A 24,669-nucleotide genomic window follows, 5' to 3' on the forward strand; every position below is an offset into this window, starting at 1 on the left:
GGCCCCCAGGACACCTGTGCTCCTAGCTCAGGCCACCACTGCCTTGGGGGGGTGCCGGGTAAAGCCACAGAGGTTCTTTGTCTCTGAGGGGCAGGCAGGGACCCATGGCCACGGCTGACTTGGGAGGGGTCCTGGGAGCCTCCGTGCAGACCAGCCTGAGTTTGCCACAGCCTTGCCGCGGCAGCCATTACGCCCACAACCCAGCCTGGGAGCAGGACAGCTGGTACAGCCCTGGGCCCTGCTCCCCTGGCTTCCCACAGCCACATGCTGGCTTCAGAGATCCCTCTCAGCCACAGGCCCCACGTGCATGGTTCGTGGTCTGACCCTCTGCCCACACGTGCACCTCACCTGCTGCAGCTTGCCTCTCAGAAGGAAGTCTGGAAGGGCGCCCAGGGCGAGCGAGAAGCCGCAGCGTGTCATCTCCTCGGGGCTCCGGAGCTCAGCCAGATACTGCCCGATCAGCTCCTCTGAAAAGCAGCAGAGAGCCACAGCACCATCAGTCACGGGCATGCCAACACACTCCACAGGCCAGCGAGACGGCGTTCAAGGGAGACAGCAACTGCTTCCGGCTTCTAAAGCAGACACAGTTCCCAAGCGGTGCAGGTCAAAACACACCAAGAAGGAAGCGTTCCAAGGTGGTTTTATCCAAGAGGGACAGAGAGAGGGAGGGAGGGAGGGAGACGGCTGTGCACACTCCTGTCCACGGGTTCACTCCCCAAATGCCTGCCATGGCTGGGCCAAAGTCGGGGACCAGGCCTCCGAGCCCTCACGGCTGCCCCCAGCGTGCACCTCAGCGGGAGGCTGCAGGCAGGCGGACACAGGAGTCCCAGCTAGCGACCTACTGGGAGGTCAGGTGCCTTCCCCGATTTCAAGGTTTTCAAAAGCAACTCTAACCACAGGGCTTCATTCTAGGAAAATGAACTCCAAAGGATTAGGACAGCAGGGGACACACTCATAGTGCTCCTTCGTTATCCACTAAGGACAAAAATGCCTACTGCAGAGACAGAGTCTTCCTCACAAACAGCAAACCCAGGGCTGTGAGGGAGCAGCAGGGGGACAGTGACAATGAGGCAGGGCTGGCGTGCACCAAAGGTTCAGAAAGAAAGGGACATGGGCTCAGAGGCACACAGGCAGCCAGCACCTCTGTGCGTCCTCTCTGCTGTGAGCCAAGCCCAGTCCCGGCTGTTCAATCCAGCAGGGCAGGCCCTTGGACAGGGCAGTTTCCTTCCACCTTCACGCTAGGTGGAAACACACTCCATGGAAGTTCGAGCTGCACCCACCTAAGTGACTCAGCAACCTCCCTTATCTTTACAACTCACTGAGACTCTACTGAGCAGAGCAATTTCACATCTCCTTTCCCTTTCAATTTACACTGACATGAAGTGGAGTTCTCACGCAAAAAGCTCAACAAGACCTTACTAATCCAACTGGTAATGGCCAACGTCACCTATGGTATGGGGCTGTTGTAAAACATCTCTAGTTTACAAAGCCTGTCAAGGGATCAAACTATAGGCCAGCTGCTAATTTTCATAGAAATCACAGCAGTTTGACTGGCACACATGATTTTTATACTTTGTAACTTAAAATACTGTTTCATATACTCTTGATGTGATTACAAGGCATGTTTCACAACAGAATATGAAGAAATGTTGGAGACTAACACAGTCGATGAAAATGACACACTTTTAAAGATGTGACACAATACTCATGAACGAGAGCCTACGGTGCCAGAAACCAGCTCGACACAGCCACAGCTGGTCCGGGCCGGCCCTGCTGGGCAGTGAGGGGGCGAGGGGGCGAGGGGGCGAGAGGCCGGCATCCTCACACCCACTTTGTCCAGCACGGCAGGGACAGGCGGGAGCCAGGTGGTGCACAGGACAGCTCGTACTAGCCCTGGCTGTTGCTGGCATCTGGGAGAGTGAACCACGGGATGAGAGCTCTCTGTCTCTCAAACAAAAAGGAGACGGAGAGGAGCGAAGCAGCCACTGCTGGCACAGACTCCCAGAGGAAGCGTGACCGAGGGTCAGGAGTCCTGGGAAAGCAGGCAGTGTGAGCTGACAGCAGCCAGGCGGGAAGGGCACAGTGAAGAGAAGCCCCGAGGAGATGCAAGGGGACACACAGCAGGAAAGAGCCAGCAGGCCAGCCCCTGGCAGGAGGGGCTGCAACTGGGAGACGAAGTGACAGTGTTCCGTAGGAAAACACGGCTGAACTGAGTGACAGCTGACTCGAGACGTGGCCCGGTTACCCTGGCCTGGGATGAGTGGCCACACAGTGGTCCTTGGGGCGGACGGCACACCCAGGTGTGTGACAACAAAGCGCAAGCTGCCCAGGCCCGAGAGGAGCACCCCCAGATCACCCAGAGTCCTTTCGTCTCCCTTCCCGACGCCCGTCACCACTCAGGACCACTGCGAGATGAGCAGCACAAGCCCGGCCCTCGCCTGCCCTCCTGGAGCCTGCAGGGAGGGCCTGCCCCGTCCACTCACCCTGAACCGCAGGATCTGCCTTCCCCGGCTCCTCCATGTAGTACTGGCGGCTGAGCGCGGCCAGGGCCAACACGGCTGCCTCCTAAAGGACAGAAAGTGAGTGCAGAGGCTCCGCCGGGCAAAGCCCCCGCCCCGGCGCCAGCAGCTGCTCCGAGTCCGGGAGGGGTGGTTCCGTTAGAAGAGAGGAACCGATTCCTCTCCCGCAGGCCTCAGGGCTGGCTGCCCCTTCAGGAATGAGCCGAACGGAGAGCTCGATCACGTCTTACACACAGGAACTCCACGACGCACGCAGAAACGCTTGTCACCTTTTGCTCCCATTTGTCTGTGAATTTTCTCAAGTACCTCTGTGTGGCACAACGAATGAAAAAGGGCGGTATCTCTCCAAGCAAAGGTAACTTAGGGACGGAGCGTGCTGTGCTCCTAGAAGGAAATGTGGACAGGGGCTGGGCTCTGGGGAGGAGGGGCCACTCGGCGCAGGCCCCTCAGGAACCAATCCCAGAGACCACAGAGGCTTGGCAGGGAGGTGGGGCGGGGCAGGCTACTGCTGTGCTACACGGAGACGCACCAACAGGACAGTCCCCAAGGGCCGCCATGCACGACAGCTCAGTGCGCGACTTCCTCAGGTTCCCACATCCCCCACTCACAGAGGGGACCCAACACCAAGTGGCTGCCTTCCATCACACTACGCCAGTGACTGGCAGGCACTGCATTCCTAAGTTGGAGAGGGGGCTGGGAGAGGGGCAAGGGGACTGCCGTGGGCACGGGAGGGCCCTGGCTTGCAGGATGCTGCATCTCACTGGGCTGAGCCAGGAAGCAAACTGCACCATGACCACTGCGGAGCCAAGGGCGGTGCCCCTGGGAAAGGATGCTCCAAGGCTCTCAGACTCAGCAGCACAACCACACGCAGGTCCCACGGATGGCAAACAGGAGCCTGGAGGTGCATCCTGCTAACGCAGCAGACACACTGTGATCCAGGCAGACAACAGCACACCTGTCTGCTCCACAGACACGGCTCGTGTGCGTGCGGCGGGGAGAGCAGCGCACCTGTGCGGGTGCCTGGGGAGGAGTGGCCGACAGCCACCGGGCAGCACCAGCCAGCCTCTGCGCTGCAGTTCTGTCATCTCATTTGCACATCATGAATGGTTTCCAAAATTCTCCACCCTGAAACCCTGTGGCTCAAGAGCAATTTCTCTCGGGGGGGGGGGGGGGGGCAGGTAATGAAGCAGCAACGGTAACCAGGCAAACGTCTGGCTAACAGCAGCAGCTCTGAGTGCCCTGATGACAAATCATGGAGGATCACTCAGATCCCAGACGCATGTCTTCATGGCACCTGTCAACCATGTTGGTGTACAAGACTCACACCGGAAGTGGGTGGCGGCACCACGTGTGCACATGTGCAGTGTGGGCGGGGGCGCTGTGCTCACTCTACCTTGATCTGCTGTCTGGAATGACTTGAGATGAGATACAGGCTCCTGAACGTGTCGTCTATCAGCCACCGCCAGCCACCTGTCAAGGAAACACGGACGTTCATTTACCCAGTTAGAATATTTGGCTGAAATTGAAATCAACAAACGTATCTTCCACTAACTCTAAAGTGAGTACTGGGCACAGCTGCAGGAAACCTAACGTTCCCGGGGAGAGTCGCCTCCTGGCCACGACGTGGTAAACTCTGCAAACTGAACGACTCGTACGCTGTACTGTGGGAAGCAGTGCCTTTGGTGCACGGTGAGCTCCCAGTGGCCTTTTACTGCCTGTCTCCTCCCATCGGCACAAACCCAAACATCCAACTCAGAGCTAACGCCAGGAAAGAAAAGGGAAAAGGTCCCAACTGCACAGCAGCAGAGACCCAGGACACAGCCAGCCCCACAGCCCCTGTCTTGGGTCCTGAGGCTGTGGCGGGGTCGGCACTTCCTGCTGCTCACGCGGCCCTGGGTGCCAGCTGCAGGTATTTTCCTGGGACACAGGGCCTGGTTACTTGGGTGCTCGTCCATCTGCCTGGGGGAGGGGACTGAGCTAGCATGGCCAGTACTTTGCAGGGCACCCAGGAGAGGTGGGACACAGGCTGCCTTTGTTTGTGGGGAGGGTGGCGCTGCCACCTTAAACCTCAGCCTCCACACTGTCCATCCCCACAGGGCAACTTTTCTTTGGAGCCTGGAGCTGTTCTAGAAGATTGGCAAACATGTGAGTCACTAACAAGGAAAACACTCACCAATGACGGCGTCCCCTTTGAAGGGCATTCTGGAAAGTGACAACTTTTCTATTAAAATGCACACTAGAAGAGAGAGGATAAATGCAACATTATTTCCCCAAGTGTCCGTGGTAGTCCCTGGAACTTGCTGTATCTGAGAGGTGCACTGCCAGCACCGAGCGAGCGAGCTCCTGCCCTCCCCCTGCCTGGGTTGGGAACATGCAGATCCCGCGCCCAGGGTCAGGTGTGGTCCCTGGGCTGGGCAGCAGGAAGAACACAGGCCAGGCCCAGAGAGGCTCAGGGTGCCCAGAGCAGCGAGACTTGCCTGCCCTCCAGAGCGCACCACGCGTTTCCTTGAGCACAGCAAGGCGCACGGCAGAGCATCCGATTGCCTGAGCCAAGGCGCACCCAGGCACAGCTCCCGCAGGAACTCCGTGGTTCACAGTGGTGGTACAGGCACAAAGTCAGGGCACAGGAGCAGCTCCAGTGGGGCCCTACCACCCTGAAGGACAGTCCTGCACCAGCTATGGCACATCCGTGGCTAATAGTGACCTCCTATGAGACTGCAATGCGGCATGGTGTGGGTGTGGCGGGCTGTCATGTGGACACACCGGCTCCAACAGACGCGCCTGAGCTTCAGTCGGCAGTTTCAGGTAACAACCTCCTTGTGTGTTGGGAGGGGGGATCGGACTGGAGGACCACTCCTCGTAAAACAGCCACCCCTCGGAGTGGGCAAGAGCCAGAGGCAGCCCGTGCCCATGCTGAGTGTGCCACAGGGGCCTGCCCACAGCAGCATCCATCAGTGCCCGTGAACGTCGACCAGCAGCCCAGCGCTGGTCACGCAGCAAGTAAGCAGGACGGGAGGCTGGGGTGCAGTTTCTTCTCCAGAGCGGAGCTGAAGTCAGCTGGAGGGGCCGCCCTACAGCACAGGAAGTCTCGGACAGACCAGGCTTCCTCCCGTCCACAGCCCCGGAAGTTCCACTCGGCGGAGGCACCCGGCCCCTCTGCCTCCAGCAGCCAGTTCCTCTACACCAGGTTTCTCTCAGCCAGGGAGTGACTCCCGCTCCACGAGAGACCACCCTCGCCCTGGTCAGGGGCACTCCTCCTTAGCCGTGGCCAAGCTGAGGGGGGAAGCATTTTCTGTAGCCAGCTCGGGCACTCACTGAACCCGCGCCAGGCTGCAGGCCGATCCTCCACAGCTCCCTCACCTTTTCTGGGCAATTTCAGGAAGTCCCTGTGCCTTCACATCGCCTCTAAATCTATGCTTTGTCGACTGACTCTACACGTTCTCCTACACATGGACAAACACAGCGAATTCCTTGTTTGTTTCCATCTTATGGAACGACTGCCGACTGTTTTAGGGGTCACACGTCAAGAGCCACAACACAACCACACCCGGTTAGGCCGTCACTGCCTCAGAATTCTGGGGGAGGGGCAGGTGAGCCAGGACCCTCAGTGAGGCTGGGGACAGCTGCAACGGAGCTCATGGGCTGTTTCTCTTTACTTTTGTACAGACTTGAAAATTTCTAAGTTAAGATTTTTTTAAGGTATCAACGTTATTTGCACCTTGTGTACCAAGCGGAAGTGGTAAGCCTTCATCCCATCCCAAGGTTAGTTCAGGCCGTGGTGGGGTCCGGACAGAGATGGGGTGTCCCCGTGGCCTCACCTGTATCAGACACACTTTGTCACACGCTGAATCACACACAGATATTACATTAGGGTCCTGGATTTTCTGTTCTGTGCAATTGCTCTATCTGTGTGGTTTAAGAAAGAAACCATCCTGTTCTACATTCAGAGGTTGAACGGCACATTTTTAAGGACTGGGAAATCCAAGTCCTCACAATTTTTAAAAGAGTTTTCTTGGGGATTTACCCTGCTTGTGAACACTGAATGCATTCTATTGAATTAAAAGAGAAAAAAAAATACATGGGCTGGCACTGCGGCACAGTGGGTTAAGCCACTGCTTGCAGTGCTGGCATCCCACATGGGCGCTGGTTCCAGTCCCAGCTGCTCCACTTCTGATCCAGTTCCCTGCTAATGTGTCTGGGAAGGCAGTAGAAGACGGCCCAAGTGCTTGAGCCCCTGCAACCACGTGGGGGACCTGGATGAGGTTCCCAGCTCCTGGCTTTGGCCTGGCTCAGCCCTGGTCATTGTGGCGATTTGGGGTAGAAGAGCTCTCTATCTGTCACTCTGCCTGTCAAACAAATAAATAAATAAACACATCTTTAGCCCATGAAAATATGCTCAACTCCAGTAGTTATCAGGGAAACTAACATTAGAAAGCGATACCGGGGCCTGTGGCCCAGTGATCAGGAAGATGCTAAGGATGTCCACACCGCGTGTCAGAGGGCCTGGGTTTGAGTCCTGGTTCCCCCACTTCCGATCCAGCTTCCCGCTACTGTGCACCCCCGATGCAGCAGGTGATGAGTCAGATACTTGGGCCCCTGCCACCCATATGGGAGACCCACAGGAGCTCCAGGCTCCTGATGTCAGCCTGACTCAGGCTGCTGTTGCGGGCACTTGGGGAGTGAAACAGTGGAAAGGAGCTCTGTCTCTGTATCTCTCTGCCCTCCAAATCAATAAACAAACATTGAAAACAACAACAACAGGGATGTTAGCACGTGCTGGCAAGGGTGCACTGAAAGGCAGGGTGGTGCAGTCACTTGGGGAGGCTCTCATAAAGCAGGAGGCGAGATGGCAAAGGGAACGGCGGGCATCTGTCCCAGACAAAGGGAAGAGTGTGCACACAGTCACAGCGGCCAAAGCTGGACAAGGCCCAGCGTCGCTCAGTGGGTGAAATGGTAAAGGCACTCTGGAAAACCAGACGAGGGAACACACAGCAACCTGGGGCGCCTGGGGCGGGGGCCGACAGGAGAAGCTCTAACTCCACTCACCTAACACCTGGAGACGACAAAGCCACAGGCACAGAGCAGACTGGTGCAGCCCAGAGCAGAGCAGGCCTGCGTGCTGGTGACACTAATCTGCATGCGGCAGAGCTGCCCAGCAGCAGACACACACAGGCCCACAGCACACACAGACGAGGACCAGTGATGCCGGGTCAGGCCTGTCCTGCTCTGGCTCCAACGGCACGGCAGGAAGTCACTGCCACAGGAGAAGCACACAAGGTTCCAGTGCCAACTCTGTGACTTCTCATGAGTCTGTAATTACTTCAATATAAAACACTTCTTTAAAAGACACAAACAGGCAATTCAGAGCAACCCTCTAGAGCTAAGACAATATTTTTTAAAAGCTGGACAAAGTTAAAATGAACAGGGGCTATGGGTCACTGGCGAGCTAACGGATGACTGCTCCCTGACCCCGCCAGTTCCAGGACAGTCAGGCTGTCCACCGGGGCCCACAGCTAGTGGACGAAAGGGGATCCAGAGAGAACTGGCAAACCCCTCCACAGATCTGGGACCCAAAGAACCACACCCCAGAAACAGGTCAGCCGAGGCCTGGCACCGAACCTCCCAATACTGAAACAGGACACAGGCACAGCCAGGCACTGGACCTGGCCACCTGCCTACCCCAAAGGCATGGGTCTCTGGAAGAGGGGTGCACCCAGGCCTCCAGAAACAGAGCCACAGGCACTTAGTGACATCACTGGACACAGATTTTATACCCCACTGACACATTCCAGGAGCTGGGAACCAGGAAGAAAAGCAGAGTTCTGGAAGTGCAGAATTGCAGACAGAGGAAGACAGATAAAGAGCATGTCCAAGCTGCACCAGAGATGGGGCGGGGAGATACGCCTCCCCCACGCACACTGAGCTCCCAGGACTGGAAGGACGGAGGAGCAGCGTGTGAGAGACAACAGCAGAGAATCAATTTCCCAAAGTGGCCAAAACATCTGCAAAACCCACAGATCACCTAACACACACGACCCCCAGGCACCCAAGTCAGACAACTCACTCCAGGTGTGTTACGAAGCTGGTGACAGGCAAAATTTCAGAAGCCAGAAAAAATGAACAGATTATCTAACAGAGTAGTAATGGACTGGTCGCTAACTCCGCAGAAAGGGACTCCACTCAGAAGGTGAGAGAAGGCCTGACAACCGTCAGACAGAGAGGCAACCAAGCAGAAGCACCCCTCAGGAAGGAGGGCGCCCCACACGGCACCTGTCCTCAGCCCCGGGAAGTCAGAAACACAGACAGGGACAGAGGACGAAGCTAAGTACGTGCGCGATCCACACGAATTCTGCAGCAGCTCAGGCTGGGATGACTTCAATTTCACAACAATCCAGAGACAGGACAGCAGAGGCTGTGTGTGACCTAAGGGTCACAGGGTCGCAGGGTCCGAGCTCGAGGGAGAGCAGCTGGTGCTGGGCAGGGCTGGGCCCCTCCTTACAAGGGCAAAGCTCACCTCCTACGTGTCACTGGCACAGGGACCCCTACCCATTCCACAGTGTGCTGTGGCTGTCCCAGGCACTGGGACCATGGCAAGGGCAGAGGGCAACCCATCAGACTGGCAGGGCTCCCCCACCCCTGCCAGGCGAAAGCTCCTGCCCCTTCCATAAAGGCAAGAAAACAGCCAAACCAGCGCTGGGTGTGTTAGCCTAGCAGTTAAGACGCCCACATCCCACGTCACAGCACTGGGTTCCATGCCCAGCTCTGGCTCCTGACCACAGCCTCCTGCTCACGCAGACCTGGGAGACAGCAGTGATGCTGAAGGGACCCCTCCCACCCACCTGGGCGACAGCAGTGATACTGAAGGGACCCCTCCCACCCACCTGGGCGACAGCAGTGATACTGAAGGGACCCCACCCTCCCACCCACCTGGGTGACCGGCATTCAGTGCCTGGTCTCTGGCTGTTGTGCAGGCACTTGGGAAGCTCGCTCTCTCCATTAAATTGTTAAAATAATTTTTAAAACCCCACATCAAATACCACAAGAGCAGGGGGACGCCCTCTTCTTGGCAGGCCACGCACGGTGGGGAGTGCTCCTTGCCTGCTGCCCTCCTGAGGGCAGGGAGGAGCAGCAAGCAGGCCCTCTGAAAGCTCCTGCACCCCGCCCAAACCCAGTCACACTCCTGACTCGGGAACAGCTCACAGCCCACGGGCTGGAGGAGAGCCTGGGGCAGGGCCACGGCCCCAGGGAGGGAGAGAAGCCGCCTCGGTCACCCACCTCTGCCACCCGTGGCCGGGTCCGCCGCACAGCACTCTACCCACTCTTGGCCGAGTGAGTGGGCAGGCGAGGTGACCTCACCACTGCCTGTGTAGCTGGCAGAGAGGGGCTTGATCTCCAGGGCCCAGCTTCCGGGGACAAGCCCTTCAGAACCCTGAGCGGACAGCCACAGAAGGCACAGGGGCCCTCAGCAGACAGGAGAGGACAGCTGCAGGCGTCAGGGCACACAGCCCTGAGCCCAGCCGCACACTCCTAGAATCCGCGCCTCTGCTCCCCAGAGCACACAGACCTCAGCAAGTCTACACTCAGCTCAGTCAGTGCTTCGCCGACTGTGCTCACGGCTACCTGTCTGCAACTCCGTGCGCTCGTCCTGGCCCCTGGGTGTGAAAGCTTCCCTCCCCCAGATGGCTCTTGGCCCATGAGTTCCTGAGCTCCACAAGGGCAGGCCTGGCTCTGTGCCCAGTGGATCTGACAAACCCAGGGAACCCACAGCTGGAATCTCAGCACACCTTTCCCGACAGCTCACTCGCTCGCCGCTGCAGCCTCCAGTTTACAGGCTCCTCCCTTCCTGACGAGCCCCTGTGCAGGTAGTGCTGGGGTTTGGCTCTCAGGTGTCATGGGGCACCCACACGCATGGCCTCTGGCACCCTCCCCTGCCTCTGAGCAGGCATCTTCACCCTTGTCTGCTCAGAAACAGCAAACACCAGCCAGCTCCTGGGGACAGAGGAGCCCAGCACGTGGCTCAGAGTCCGCACACCTGTCCCAAACGAGGCCTTTCAACCTGATCCTAGGTCCTGTGACTTCTCAGCTCCAGGCAGGTCCCACGTGGGCAATGCAGATGCAGCGCGATGCTGCAACCCTCCCTCCAGAGCCTCTGCACACCTGGGGACACCTGCTCCCTAGTCACACCCACCCTGCTCTCCAGCATCGGCACCCCACAGAGGACACCATGTCTCAGGCCTAGCACTCACGAATGCCTGGGACTCCCAGGGGCTCCAATCTTGGGAACACTGCCCCATAGCTGAAAGGTTCCCGCCTTGTCAGTGCAGAAACAAGTCTGTGTGCCACGGCCCTGCTGGCAACCACTGCAGGGGGCTCCATCCCAGTTCCTCCAGGCAGTGCACTGCTGGGAGCCGCAAGGACCCAGGCTGAGTCCCTAGAGGGAGCCCACACACAAACGTGTGGCTGCCATCCAGGTCTGCAGACCAGCACCCACCACGCACCAAGCCTGGTATGCTGTGGCAACACGTCACACCCAAGCCCGCTCACCAGCTCTCCCAGCCCACCCAGTGGGAAGTCTCACACAGCTGGGGCCAGGACCACTGGGCCCTCCAGGGAATAATCCCAGACAAGCCAGTGAGCACCTGAATTTCCTCGCAGGGTTAGTTTCACGGGCTTTGGTATCACTTGCATTCCTAAACATTTTTAAATGGTCCTTTGCTCTACAGTTCCATTTAGGTTCAACACCACATGGGGGAGGAGACCACACTCTCCTGGCCATACCAGCCTCCCCACAGCAGCTGGGAAGGAGGGCAGGTAGGGACACGCAGCAGCAGGCACAGGGCAGCAGGGTGGCGCCAGGCGGAGGGAGGTGGACTGCCGCAGGGGGAACCTCGGGCCTCCTGGGACGCAGCGTCCACAGAGGGCCTGGCCCCGTCTCTCCTCTCCAGCGGCAGGGACTCCGACCTACCTGCTTGTCTCATGAGCTCTCCTCCCAGGCCCCTAAAAGACATCAGTGAAAACATTCAGAGTTAAATCTCTTCACATATACTGGAACATGAAATATCCTTACCAAGTAGCAGATGTAACTTCAGGCAACAAAACACACAGCTAATAACGTTAGCTTGTTACGAAAACGATGTTGGGCAGCCTTCTGGCTCCCTGGCCACACGGAGCACCCGGCTGCCCTGTGCAGAGCAGGTGCAGCCACAACCCCAAGAGGTGAGGTGGGTGTGCCACCATGACAGCCAGGGGAGACCAGTACACCTGTCTGCCCCATGCCCACCACAGGAACCATACACAGGGATCGGAGCAACTCTGAGAAGACAAACAGCAACTTATGAGGCCTGGCTTCTGACCAGCAGAATAACAGCCTCTGGGTTTGCCTCCTGAGTAAATAATTAGAAAACTGGACAAAAGGATAAATGTTTACAAACTGGATGAGACAGAGTAAGGGAGGTGGGAGGGGCCGTGGACAGCCTGGAGAGCTGCCTGGGGAATCCTGGGTGCAGAGTGGGGGAAGTGCCTCACTCAGCAGGGGAGGTCAGGGTGGAAGGTGGGTGAGGCCGACGGGCAGAGGAAGGGGAGCCTAAGGGCAGCTCTGGGTGCCCTCGCCCACATGCTGGCACTGGGCTGCATGTGGTAAAGGGACGGAACACCTGGGTGTCCCCAGGTGCCACTGCTCTGGACTCACAAGGCCTGCATGGTCTCACCAATCCCGACCAGAGACACAGAACGTGACAAGATCCCATCCCAGGCTACACATCTCACAAGGAGGGTTATTAGGAAAATGTGGCTACAAACAGAAGAAAAACCAACCACAGCAGGCCCAGGAACACCAAGGATGATGGGCCACACTGCAGTCACCAAGACGGTGTTAGGTTCCCTGTTCGTCCAAAACAGCAGAGGAAAGGCCACAGGATGGGGAGACAGGAGGCAGAAGACACAAGTAGGCCGGCACCATGGCTCACTTGGCTAATCCCCAACCTGTGGCACCGGCATCCCATATGGGCTCCGGGTTCTAGTCCCGGCTGCTCCTCTTCCAGTCCAGCTCTCTGCTGTGGCCCGGGAAGGCAGTGGAGGATGGCCCAGGTGCTTGGGCCCTGCACCCGCATGGGAGACCAGGAGAAGCACCTGGCTCCTGGCTTCGGATAGGCGTAGCTCCGGCCATAGCGGCCATTTGGGGGGTGAACCAATGGAAGGAAGATCTTTCTCTCTGTCTCTCTCTCTCACTAACACTATCTGTCAAAAAAAAAAAAAAAAAAAAAAAAGACACAACGTAGAATTTCAAGACAAATTTTTAAACCAAAAGTATGAAGAGAAAAACTGCATGAAACTCAATGAGCAGCAGATTAGAAAGAGTGGAAGCAAAGGAGGCAGAACCAGAGGAGCCGCTGGTGGGCTGGTTACCCTCAGAGCTAAGGGGCACTTCCTGGTGGCTGGGCGCTCCCTTGTGGGAGGTCATCTGGCAACATCCACCATGCTGTTCGTGAATATTACTGCACGTGAATTATTCCTCAAAAAGAACGTTTTAAAGGGCTGGCCTTGTGGCACAGCAAGTTCAACCGCCACTTGCAGACACTGGCATCCCACATCAGTGCTGGGTCAAGTCCCAGCTGTCTACTTTCAGTCCAGCTCCCTGTTAATGCACCTGGGAAGGCAGCACGGGACGGCCCAAGTCATGCATGTGGGAGACCCAGACGGAGTCTCCGGCTCACAGCTCCAGCCTGGCCACGCCCTGGCTGATGTGGCCATTCAGGGAATGAGCCAGCAGATGGAAGGTCTCTATCACTCTTTGAAATAAATTAGCCTGTGGGACAGCAATAGTAGAATGACAGATCCCATTCCCATTTGCCAACATCTATTAAGAATCACAGTGACCTGTGAGTGCAACGGTCAGACCCCGGTGAAGAAGCCCCTCAAAGTTCACGTGCCCTCTGCGCTCTCCCACTGCTTGCACCCTGCTGGACCTTGGGCTGACCAGGAGGTTATTCAGAATTCCATGTGCCTGCAAGAACACAGACTCTCATTCAGCAACCACAGCAGCGCAGGCTGGGGGCACTGCCCACCCAGTGGCCCTGTGCTCCCAGCGGGGCCACCAGCCTTCCTGGGACCACACCACGAACAGCACTGGCATGGCTGAGGACGGCCCCAAGAGCCCCTGAGAGCCCATGCTCCTTCCCAGTCTCTTACAGAAAGGTCTCTCCTGCTGCGTTAGGCAGGCTCTGTGAAAACGTCACACTTTTTCTGTTTTAGAAGTCCGTGTGCAGGTCACTAAACCCTGAGGGTCTTTCAGTCAAACCAGGGCTGGGTTCCAGAGCAGCTGTGAACACACAGCAGGGAACTGCTTGCCAGGAAGGACTCACACAGCACGGCAGGGGTCTGCTCCCATGCCCTCCTGCAGATCAAACAGGGACCAGCTGAGCCACAGTGATAGTGGCATTAACAATCACAACCCGGTGGACGTGACAAGCGCCCAGGTCTCCAGGACAGACGTAGGACAGAGAGAAGGCAGAGTGCGAGCCCTGCTTGCACAGAAAGGAGAACTGGACCACCAACTGGAAGCCCCAGTGGAGGGACCAAAGCAGGGAAGGAGAGGCTGTACAGGACATCCACCCCAGCCCCTACCTAGGGGACAGCCTCTCCAGGAACATCTTCCACAGGGTGTGGCCCCTATAGCCCAGCAAGGGGCAGCCTGACCCCAAGCTCCCCCCACAGCCAGCCAGGAGGGAACAGGCGACAGACACTGGATGTGGAGCGTCTCCCGAGGCAGGGCACCTGGAGCCTGAGCTCTGAGAACACGTGCGGGAGCTGGGTCTGGACGTGATCCCAGACGAGCTCAGTGCCACGGCTGCACTCGCCAGCAAGCTGTGACACCCACACAGAACAGCCCTGCTCGCCAGTGACACGGCTCCAAGGACCGGGGGAAACACCCCGATGCCTGCAATTCACTCGTGTTAAGGAAAACCGGATGATACACACATGATGAGAGGGACCAGCCAAGATCAAGCACATGGCCAAATGTCAGTCGCCAGTGGGGCAGGCTTGTATCCTTCAGGCTCATGGCTACTGGCTCCTCTTTTCTTTTCTTTTTTTGTTAAAGATTTATTTATTTGAAAGGCAGTTAGAAAGAGGGAGAGGGAGAGACAGAGCGATCTTCCATCCACTGGTTCACTCCCTGAACAGCCACAACAGCTGGGGCTGTGCCAGGCAGAAGCCAAGAGCTTCTTCTGAGTCTCCCACATGACTGCAGGGGCCCAAGGGCTAGCGCCATCCTCCACTGCTTTCCCAGGCACATTAGCAGGGAGCTGGATGGGAAGTGGAGCAGCCAGGACTCAAACTGGTGCCCATATGGGATGCCGGCCCTGCAGGCGGCAGCTTTGCCGGCTTTGCCACAGCGCCAGCCCCTCTTCATTTCCCTAGCTCAGACTTTTCAGACAGCAAGTTTGGTTCCAACAATCAGTCCTTGCTGCAGCACCTCCTGGGCAGGCTCCCTCAAGGGCTCACAGGATGGACGGAAGCTCCCAGAGACACAAGCTGCCTCAGCCAGGGACAAGGCCAACGGCACTACTCCCAAGACACGGGGCCTCTAGCCAACTGTGGCATTCTCAGAGGCGACAAACACAGGCCTCCAGGGCCGTGGGACACAGGGAGAAGGGCCGGCAAGGTCAAGGCACAGCTCTTCGCACACACACCTCAGGCAGGGCAACCATGTCCACCTGTGCACATCCCACAGGGATGCTCTCACATGGAGAACCCTGTGCTTCTGGTCTGCATGGCTCCTGCGGGTGAGCAGGACACAGGGATCGCTGTGTCGTCAGGGGCAGTGAGGCTACAACACGCTCCCCCGCTTTGCTCTTCAGGTGTTAGAACTTGGGTGTTTCCGGTGACAGCAGCCTGGCCTGGGCCCCTGGACCTCCTAGTCACCTCCAACATGAAACATGCCCCCAGGGCTCCCAGTAGGACACACCGAGGCCAAGGTGGATGACCTAGGGTTTTACAGGACCCCATCCAGCCTCATATGTACTCATGTTCATATGTACATATGAGCTCATATGTACCAGAACATTCCACCTTCTTATAGAACCTGCACACAGAACGTTCTACCCTCACAGAACCCGCACATATCAACATTCTACCTCTTATAGAAACCCCAGAACATTCTGCCCCTCACAGAACCCACACACCAGCATGTGCTACGTGCCCACAGAACCTGCATATAAGAACATTCCACCTTCTCACAGAATCCACAAACCAGAACACGCTACCCTCTCACAAGACCTGCACCCCAGAATGTCCCACCACCTCAGAGGGCGTGCACACACCAAAACATTCTACCCTCTCACAGAACCCACACACCAGAACATGTTATCCACTCACAGAACCCACACACCAGAACGTGCTACCCACTCACAGAACCTGCACACCAGAACGTGCTACGCACTCACAGAACCCATAAGACTACAACATTCTACCCTCTCGTAGAATCCACAAACCAGAACATACTACCTTCTCACAGGACCTGCAGACTGGAACACTCTACCCCCTTAGAAAAGCCCAAAGGCCCAAGGCCCTGCTTCACACAACGTGCACAGCCGTGAAGCCTCCACGTAGCACACCAGGGGGAAAGACCTGACCTCTGCCTGGCTCCTGAGAAGAGAGCCCCGCGCTTGCCCAGTGCTCTGCCCGACCCAAGTCTTTCTCTCACCTATGCTTCTAACGTGATTATGGCAGAGCCTGGGCCGCATGGGATGAGTCCTGCCCTGGACGGGCTGGAGACCGAGGTCAGCCATGCGGGATCAGCGTGCTTGTGACCGACACCAATAAAAACCCAGGAGATCAAGACCCAGGAGAGCTCCCCAGCAGGCAGTGCCCATGTGTGTGCTGGAGAGGTTATGCATTAGCAGGGTGCTAAACTGGGAGCCGAGCCAGGACTGAAACCCAGGCCCTCCCTCCTACGTGGGTCATGGGCCTCTTAACTACAGCTGGAGAACTGAGGGCTCTTGGCATAACTCGGCAGGAGAGGACATAGGAGGTCCATGCTGGTCTACTTGGGTCACTGCCCTGTGGGCCTCTTCCCTGACCAGCCTATTCAGTCATCACAACCATGCAAGTCCTGGCCTTGCTGAGTCCCTACAGGAAGTCACTGGACCACAAGGTGGTCCTGAGGACTTGGCCTCACAAGAAAACAATACTCCAAGGACACATGGAGTCCCAATGTTACCTTCACACCCAAAGTGTCAAGTAAGCATCAAGGCCCAGGGGAAACCACCCATGAATCCCAAGCACCAGCAGGCAGAGCCATCCTCTTGTCTACCTAGGTCTAGGAAGAACCACTGCACACACATGGGGACAGAGACCCACAGGTGGGCGCTCAGGTGACACCTTCACTGAGGAAATGCAAACCAGAAATGCCCTTCACCTAACCAGAGCAAGTAGACAGTGGGCTTGAGGCGGGATACAGGACTCTGCTCTGTGAGCAGCATCTGGGGCCTTCCCTGTGGCCACAGTGAAGCCAGGGACCCAGAGACCCACCCTCTCCTGTCGCTGGGCCAGAGTCCAGAAGAGAGGCTGGGAAACCAGCGGGGAAGAGACAGACGAAGAGCAACTTCCAGCTCTAACCTCACTGTCGACAGAAGCACGGGGCTGTGCGCTGGCAACTGTGAGGTCGCCCAGGCCCCAGACAGGGCAGCTAAAAAGATCAAAAAGGCCTTCAGCAAACAACACGATGCTCACCGTCCCACACAAGACACACTGAGGAGTCACTTCTTTCAAACTACAAAGGCTGACAAACAGCTGTACCCAGGACACAGGAGGAGCTGTGCTGGCAACAAGACAGGCACGAAGCTTTTCCTGAGCCAGAGCTCAGGGCAGCCGCTCTGCCGAGATCACACAGGGAGCTCAAGCAGCACACAGAGCGGCTCGGTGTCGCCCCAAATTGTCCATGGACGAGGAGCCAAGTATCAAAGTGAACCTTCAAACAGCTTGCCCCAAGAAAGAAACCAGCCCCCAAAGGCTCGGCGCTGAGTCCATCTGCATGAAATTATAGAAAAAGAAAGACAACAGCAATGGAGGTGACTCAGGGTGTCATGAGCCAGGGTCTGGGAGGGACCAACAGCAAAAGGCAGGAGCAACTTGCTAGGGACTCCCTGCACTGGGTCTTGGTGGGTGGGGGCTGCACCTGGGACAAAGAGCCAGCCCAGCAAAGCACACGTGGGCAAACACCATCACACGTGAAGTAAGCCCCACAACACCTCAAACACCGGGGCTACGACCTTCATGCCCTCAGATACTGAGTAACAGCTGCTCCTCTTCAGAAAGCTGGACACACAGCAGTAACAGTGAAGATGCACACTGCCCAGACTCTTCCTGGTGATATGTTTTTGTTTCTTAAGACACAAAATGTAGGTGCAGCATTGCGGTACAGCCAGTTAAGCATCCACTTGGGATGCCTGCATCCCGTATTAGGGTGCCTGGTTCAAGTCCTGGCTGCTCCTCTTCAAATTCAGCTTCCTGCTAAAGCATCCTGGGAGGCAGCAGGTGATGGCACAAGTGCTTAGATCCCTGCCACCCATGTGGGAGACCTGGATGGAGTTGCTTGTTCCTGGCGTCAGCAACCCAGCCCCAGCTGTTGTGGGCATTTGGGGAATGAACCAGCTGATTTCTGTCACTCTGCATTTCAAATAATAAACAAAACTTAAAAAAATCAGACATAAAACATAAAAACTTAGCTTTTGAGAGGCTTACCTGTACAACTGACGCTCGTGAAGCTGAAAGTAAAGAATGGAGAGTTATTTGAATAATCTGGGCTTTCAAACACCAGCACATATACAACATTAACAAGAATCCAAACACAAACAAGGCATGGAGGCAGATCAAGGCTCTCTGGGCGCTGGGCCAACCGCCCAGCCGAGGACAAGGCCTCCCCACCCTCTGCTGTGGCCCCACTGGCGCTTCAGTAATCATCTCAGCCTCCCGGCCATGTGCACTGCCCTGGGAAGGGAGAGAGAGACGGAGAGAGGGCAAGGGTGGCCACAGTGGAGTGGGAAGAACCAAGCCGTGCTCTGGCCGCCCCAGGGTCTGACTCTCAAACATCCCCGAAACTGACTGTGCCAGACAGGATGCTGCTGTTGCATTTTCTCCATAGGAAATATCACCATTACTGTCACAGCTAAAATTTACTCAATGTCCACCCTTGGCCAACAATTCCACTCAATCCTTTCAACGCAATTTGAAATTCTTACACAATCTCAAAGAAGGTTCTACGACTACCCATGTTTTACAGAAGACAGAAACTGAGGCCCAAACACATGCACAGTCACAGCCTGCACTATCACGTGTAAGCAAACCAACTAAAGTCCAAGATCAAAATGATAAATTATTACAAAAAAATGAAATTTTAAATAATATGAAACTCTTGGGGCCAGCATTGTAGCACAGTGGGTAAAGCCACTGCCTGTAATGCCGGCACCTCATATGGGTGTCGGTTCAAGTCTCAGCTGCTCCACTTCTGATACAGCTCCCTGCTAAGGCACCAGAGGGCTCAAGTGATTAGGCCCCTGCCAACAACATGGAAGACCTGGAAGAAGCTCCTGGCTTTGGCTTGACACAGCCCTGCTCATTGCAGCCATTTGGGGAGTGAACCAGTAAATGGAAAATCTCTCTCTGTAACTCTGCCTTTCAAATACATAAATCTTTAAAATAGAATATATAGTGACCAGTGCTGTGGCACAGGTTAATCCTCTGCCTGTGGCACCGGCATCCCTTATGGGCACCAGTTCTAGTCCCGGCTGCTCCTCTTCTGATCCAGCTCTCTGCTGTGGCCTGGGAAAGCAGGAGAAGATGGCCCACGTGCTTGGGCCCCTGCACCCATGTGGAAAGACCTGGAGGAAGCTCCTGGCTCCTGGCTTCAGATCGGCTCAGCTCCAGCCGTTGCAACCATCTGGGGAGTGAACCAGTGGATGGAAGACCTCTCTCTCTGTCTCTCCCTCTCACTGTCTGTAACTCTACCTCTCAAATAAATAAAATCTTTTTTAAAAAAATAGAAGATATAAATCTATTTTGAATAACAAAAAGCAAAACCATTTCATTCCTCGTGATTTTTCTATGATCCTACGACAGGAAGAGGCACAGTTTACCTCTTCTGAGTCCAGAAGCCCTTGAGAACTGAAAAACCCAGAAAAACGCATAATCTCCCCTGCATGAAATGTCCACACAAAATTCTGGATTTACCTTCAGGAGACGCAGCATCCCAGCCTGACATGCAGAGCTAGAACCCAAGACTCTGCTACAGTTCTGGGTGCCCAGCCTAGCTCATCTGAAACCCCCACTGCATTCACAAGCACACTGTGGCCACATGAGAAGTCTGTTCCCACCTCCTGCCCTAGAAGGACCCCCAGTGGCTGGTCACAGGGTGATGTCAAAGAGGGACTGTGCTCCCAGCGTGGTCACGCCTGGTCACCCTACTGCGCCCAGGACCGAGGTTGTACAGCAGCCCCGGGACTGAGACTGGGCCCCACACAGACCTGCTGGTGAATCTGCTTCAGGCCCTGCACAGCCTTCTCATCCAGGTAGTCCGTGAGCGGCCTGCAGGAACAGAACACAGCACTGAGGTCACCAGGACTGAGACCCCACGGTACGCCACAGAGCATGCAGGTGCCGAAAGATGCTCTGGCTCCGGCTGTCCCTGCATCCCCCAGGGGGTGTCCTCACTTCTGATTCTACATAAACACACAGTCACAGGGAATGAGTGGAAGGAAGCACTCGCAATGCTCTGGCCCCAGCAACTGTCCTCAGAAAAGCACAGCCAGCAGTGCTCCCGCCACTCCCAATGGAGAAGGGTGACCCACTAGGCCCAGTCTGTGTGCACAGGTCAGGACCGAGCCTCCTGTGCTAGGCAGAGGAGCCTTTGTGGCCAGCCCCCAAACTCAGGGCACAGAACCTCACCACGATTCCCTGGCAGACAACACCCCATACCTATCACTACTGCTCAGGGAGGGAACATGCCCTGTGCTGGAAGGTGGTTCTGGAAGCTCCTGCCCAGCCCCAACACACACACACGTGCACAAGCTCACCTCCATCTGCCTTTTCTCACAGTGGACGACAGCGGTGCCCACAGATACCGTCTCACCCCACACACAGGTACAGGGTGACCTCCGGTTGTGCGGCTGTGCTCCGGGAATGGGGGCATGAGGGGCTCTGCAACCAAGCCTTCCTCAGGGCTGGCCAGGCCAGCGAGGTGGGGTCCAAGCCAACGTGGTGCTATCCCCACGGTTAGGGAACCACCTAAAGCAGTTTTTTTCAAACTGGAGGCTAAGGATCAGGAAACTGTGTGTGTGATTTTTCACTTCACAAACACCAAGGTGAGAAGCCCAGCAGTGGGGCACCTCCTCCCTGCTATGTGCGCACACCAGGAAACGCTTCTGCTCCAGGGACAGACAACGCGAGCCTGTGGGCAGCCCACAGCGTCTGACAGCCCAGCTCACTGCCTCAGGAACCAGGGGGCGCCGCTGAGCCTGGGCCACATTAAGGTCCTTGCAAGCAGAGGTGGGTGGTCCACCCTCGGATGTGACTCACCAGGACACAGGTCCATTTGCCAACTTCACAAACAAAACTTTGGGAACATAGAGACCGCAACACCAGTACAAATAAACAAAAATTAAAACCGATGAGATGGCCCCAAACCTGCGATCACTGTAATTACAGGGTGGGCACAAGGGGAGGCCTTCCCAGCACAACAGCCTTCTCACGCCGAGTCCTACCTGCCCTGCTGCACCGCGAGCTTGTACAACGCGTGGGTAAGCTCCGCACAGGCAAGGATCGCCCCATGCCGGCTGTGCAGATCCGGGCTCAGCGTCATGGACAGCAGCTGGGGGAGAACTGTGGGAGACAGGGCCAGGGAAGGCAGGTGGAAAGGGGCTTGTGGGGTCTCCAGTCACTCAGAAAACACAACCCCCCAGAGAGCAAAAGCCGAGTCTGGAGGGCTCTGGACAACACAGAAATGCAAGTTCGAGGCGTGTGTGTTTTTCCCACCGCCAAGCAGGGCCCTGACTTATTCTAAGCGGCAGAAATGAGCACGACTCAGGTTTCCACTTGAACCAGAAAGAAGCGCAACAGACGCAGACCTTGCTGCTCTGCCCGCAAGCAGGCTCCACACGGAGGCAGACGGAAGCCTCCGTCCAGACATTCACAGACCCAAGCAAGACGGGCTGCCGGGAAACCGGGGCCACCGGGAGCTTGTCGGGCATTCGACGAGTGTCATCATTTTCACATTTTCGTGATGAGGCCTACAGACTCTCTGCTCAGATGCTGGCACTTGCACACAGCCTAGAGGCTCCCAGTGCACACACACACGTGTGCACACACGCTCACGTGCACACACACATCCACATGCTCATGCACATGTTCACATACACGCGTGTGTACACATGCTCACAGGCAATGCACATGTTCACACGAACATATACATGTACATACGGTCACGTGCACACATATACACATGTACACACATGCACACACACACACACACCCTGGGTAAACCCACGGCCAATTCATCCAACACTTCCCAGCAAGAGGGAAACGAAACATTGTTTTCAGCAGACACACACACACACACACACACACCTCTGTCCCACACACAGCAGGTGCTGTGTATGCACATGCATGCCTCGGTCTGTACGTGTGGTCACATGTGTGCCTGTAGGATGGCTGGGGCGCACCTACCGTGAGTGGCGCAGTACTCGGGTGCTCGTGGGGCCAGGTTGTGCAGTGCCTTCGCTGACAGCTCTCTGATGACCCTGGGGGGAGGGGTTACAGCAAAAAGGGTCAAATCCTTTACTTTGATGAGTCCGGCAGTCATCAATTCACAGAAACGCCACACAGGCATCAGTCTCAGCTGGCCACTTCTCAGGACCCACGACAAAAACAGGACATGTCTGCCCTTTCTCCCGGGTGCCACACGGCGAAGGGGATCACCGAACACCTGCCCCGGTGTTGTCGGCTCGATGACACCTGCACCTCACCTCCCGGCTCAGCCTGACATACACGTGGCATTTGCTGCAAAGCTGAAAACACCCAACAGTGGGACATGGGAAGAAAAGGCCCTGAGGCCCTCCTGGGCCTGCGGCTCCTGCCTGGGCTCCACGCAGGTGCAGGATGGGCTCACTGGACAGTACCTGAGAGCCCGGGCCCCAGCTCCTCCAGCCGGCAGCACCAGATCAAGAGCAGTCACTAGGGAGACTGTAAGGACACAGAGCTGTGATGGGACGTTACAAAACACTCAAGGCAGGATCTTAATTTCATTACCAGAACCTCCAAGCCTACAGCACTGAAAAGAAACATAGCTGATCCCATTCCAGGAGTGCCACTGCCCCAGCCCTGGGCCCCACAGCCCTCGGGGTCACGTGACCTGCTCAGGTGTCTATTTCCAACAGTAAACAGAACACTCCTCAAGGCAGCTGATGTCTGTGTGCCAACACCATGCACACAACGTTAATCAGAAACAGTGGCAGTAGGGGCAAGTGACATACACAGCAGGCTACGCCACTGCTTGGGTTATCTACACCCCACAGCAGAGTGCCTGGCTCAAGTCCCAGCGGTGCTGCTCTGATCCCAGCTTCCTGCTAACACACACCCCATGAGGCAGCAGGGAACCTACGACCCAAATGGCAGACCTTGATGGAATTCCTGGCTTCTGACTGGCCTGGCCCAGGCCTAGCTATCGTGGCCGTTTGGGGAGTGAACCTACAGGCGGGAGATTAAGCTCTGTCTCTTCTTCTCTGTCATTCTGCCTTCCAACTAAATAAAAATAAACAAGCACTTTTAAAAGAGGAGTCAGTATTATAGTATAACAGGTAAAGACACTGCCTGCAATGCTCACATCCTATATGGGCACTGGTTCAAGTCCCGGCTGCTCCTTTATGATCCACCTCCCAGCTAATGCGCCTGGGAAAGCAGTGGAAGATGGGCCCCTGCACCTACATGGGAGACCCGCAAGAAGCCCCTGGCTCCTGGCTTCAGCCTGGCCCAGCCTTGGTCGTTGCGGCCATTTGGGGAATGAGCCAGCAATAGATGATCTCTCTCTCTCTCTCTCTCTCTCTCTCTCTCTCTGTCTTTCAAAACATAACAACAAAGGCACTGCACTGGTACCACCACCGCCCCCAAGCCCAATATAAATTGTTCATTTCCAAGAAGCCATTTCACTAGGAGCACGTGAAGAACTGCTTATTGCAACAGGAAAGCATCCCAAGGCTGCCGAGTGGGCAGCAGCGTTCGTAGGCTTAGACACACACCTTCCCCCCGTGTCACTTGGAACAGGAACTTTCTTTCTTTAAAAATATTTTGAAAGTCAAGATGGCAGAATAGAGAGAGCTCACTACTCTAGTCTAGGGGAAGACAGTTTTAAAAAGGTGGAGAAGCCGGCACCGCGGCTCAATATGCTAATCCTCCACCTGCAGCGCTGGCACCCCAGGTTCTAGTCCCAGCTGGGGCACCGGATTCTGTCCCGGTTGCCCCTCTTCCAGTCCAGCTCTCTGCTGTGGCCCGGGAGTGCAGTGGAGGATGGCCCAAGTCCTTGGGCCCTGCACCCCATGGGAGACCAGGAGAAGCACCTGGCTCCTGGCTTCGGATCAGCGTGGTACGCTGGCCACAGCGGCTATTGTGGGACCAACCAACGGCAAAAGGAAGACCTTTCTCTCTGTCTCTCTCTCACTGTCCACTCTACCTGTCAAAAAAAAAATTTTTTTTTTAAATAAATAAAAGGTGGAGAGAGCAGTCCAGGGAAGAGTTAGGGAGAAAATGGCAGAGGAAACTCCACGCAAATCAGAGGGACGCTGTGGGCCTGTGCGGAGGGCGTGGAGGTGCACAGCTCAGGACCCCAGCAGCGAGAGCCTCAGCACCGGCTTTGGAGTGTGGACGTGCACAGCTCAGGACCCCAGCAGCGAGAGCCTCAGCACCAGCTTTGGAGTGTGGACGTGCACAGCTCAGGACCCCAGCAGCGAGAGCCTCAGCACCGGCTTTGGAGTGTGGACGTGCACAGCTCAGGACCCCAGCAGCGAGAGCCTCAGCACCGGCTTTGGAGTGTGGACGTGCACCGCTCAGGACCCCAGCAGCGAGAGCCTCAGCACCAGCTTTGGAGTGTGGACGTGCACAGCTCAGG

The 24,669-nt window shown here is 56.3% G+C and overlaps 1 protein-coding gene across 1 annotated transcript in view; it reads right to left on the minus strand.

Annotated features, from left to right (window-relative positions):
* The window catches only part of TBCD (tubulin folding cofactor D), a 176,669-nt gene that overhangs the window by 13,915 nt on the left and 138,085 nt on the right, over positions 1–24,669 (minus strand). Inside the window, exons 19-27 of the mRNA XM_062175522.1 lie at positions 22,236–22,309; positions 21,275–21,392; positions 20,039–20,099; positions 18,261–18,283; positions 11,485–11,516; positions 4,693–4,755; positions 3,913–3,989; positions 2,484–2,565; positions 349–467 (exon numbers count right to left, since the gene is read on the minus strand). Of these exons, the coding sequence (XP_062031506.1) occupies positions 349–467; positions 2,484–2,565; positions 3,913–3,989; positions 4,693–4,755; positions 11,485–11,516; positions 18,261–18,283; positions 20,039–20,099; positions 21,275–21,392; positions 22,236–22,309 (649 nt within the window). The remainder of the gene's footprint in view (positions 1–348; positions 468–2,483; positions 2,566–3,912; positions 3,990–4,692; positions 4,756–11,484; positions 11,517–18,260; positions 18,284–20,038; positions 20,100–21,274; positions 21,393–22,235; positions 22,310–24,669) is intronic.

This window comes from Lepus europaeus, chromosome 18 (genome assembly GCF_033115175.1).
Source record: "Lepus europaeus isolate LE1 chromosome 18, mLepTim1.pri, whole genome shotgun sequence".
NCBI lineage: Eukaryota > Metazoa > Chordata > Mammalia > Lagomorpha > Leporidae > Lepus > Lepus europaeus.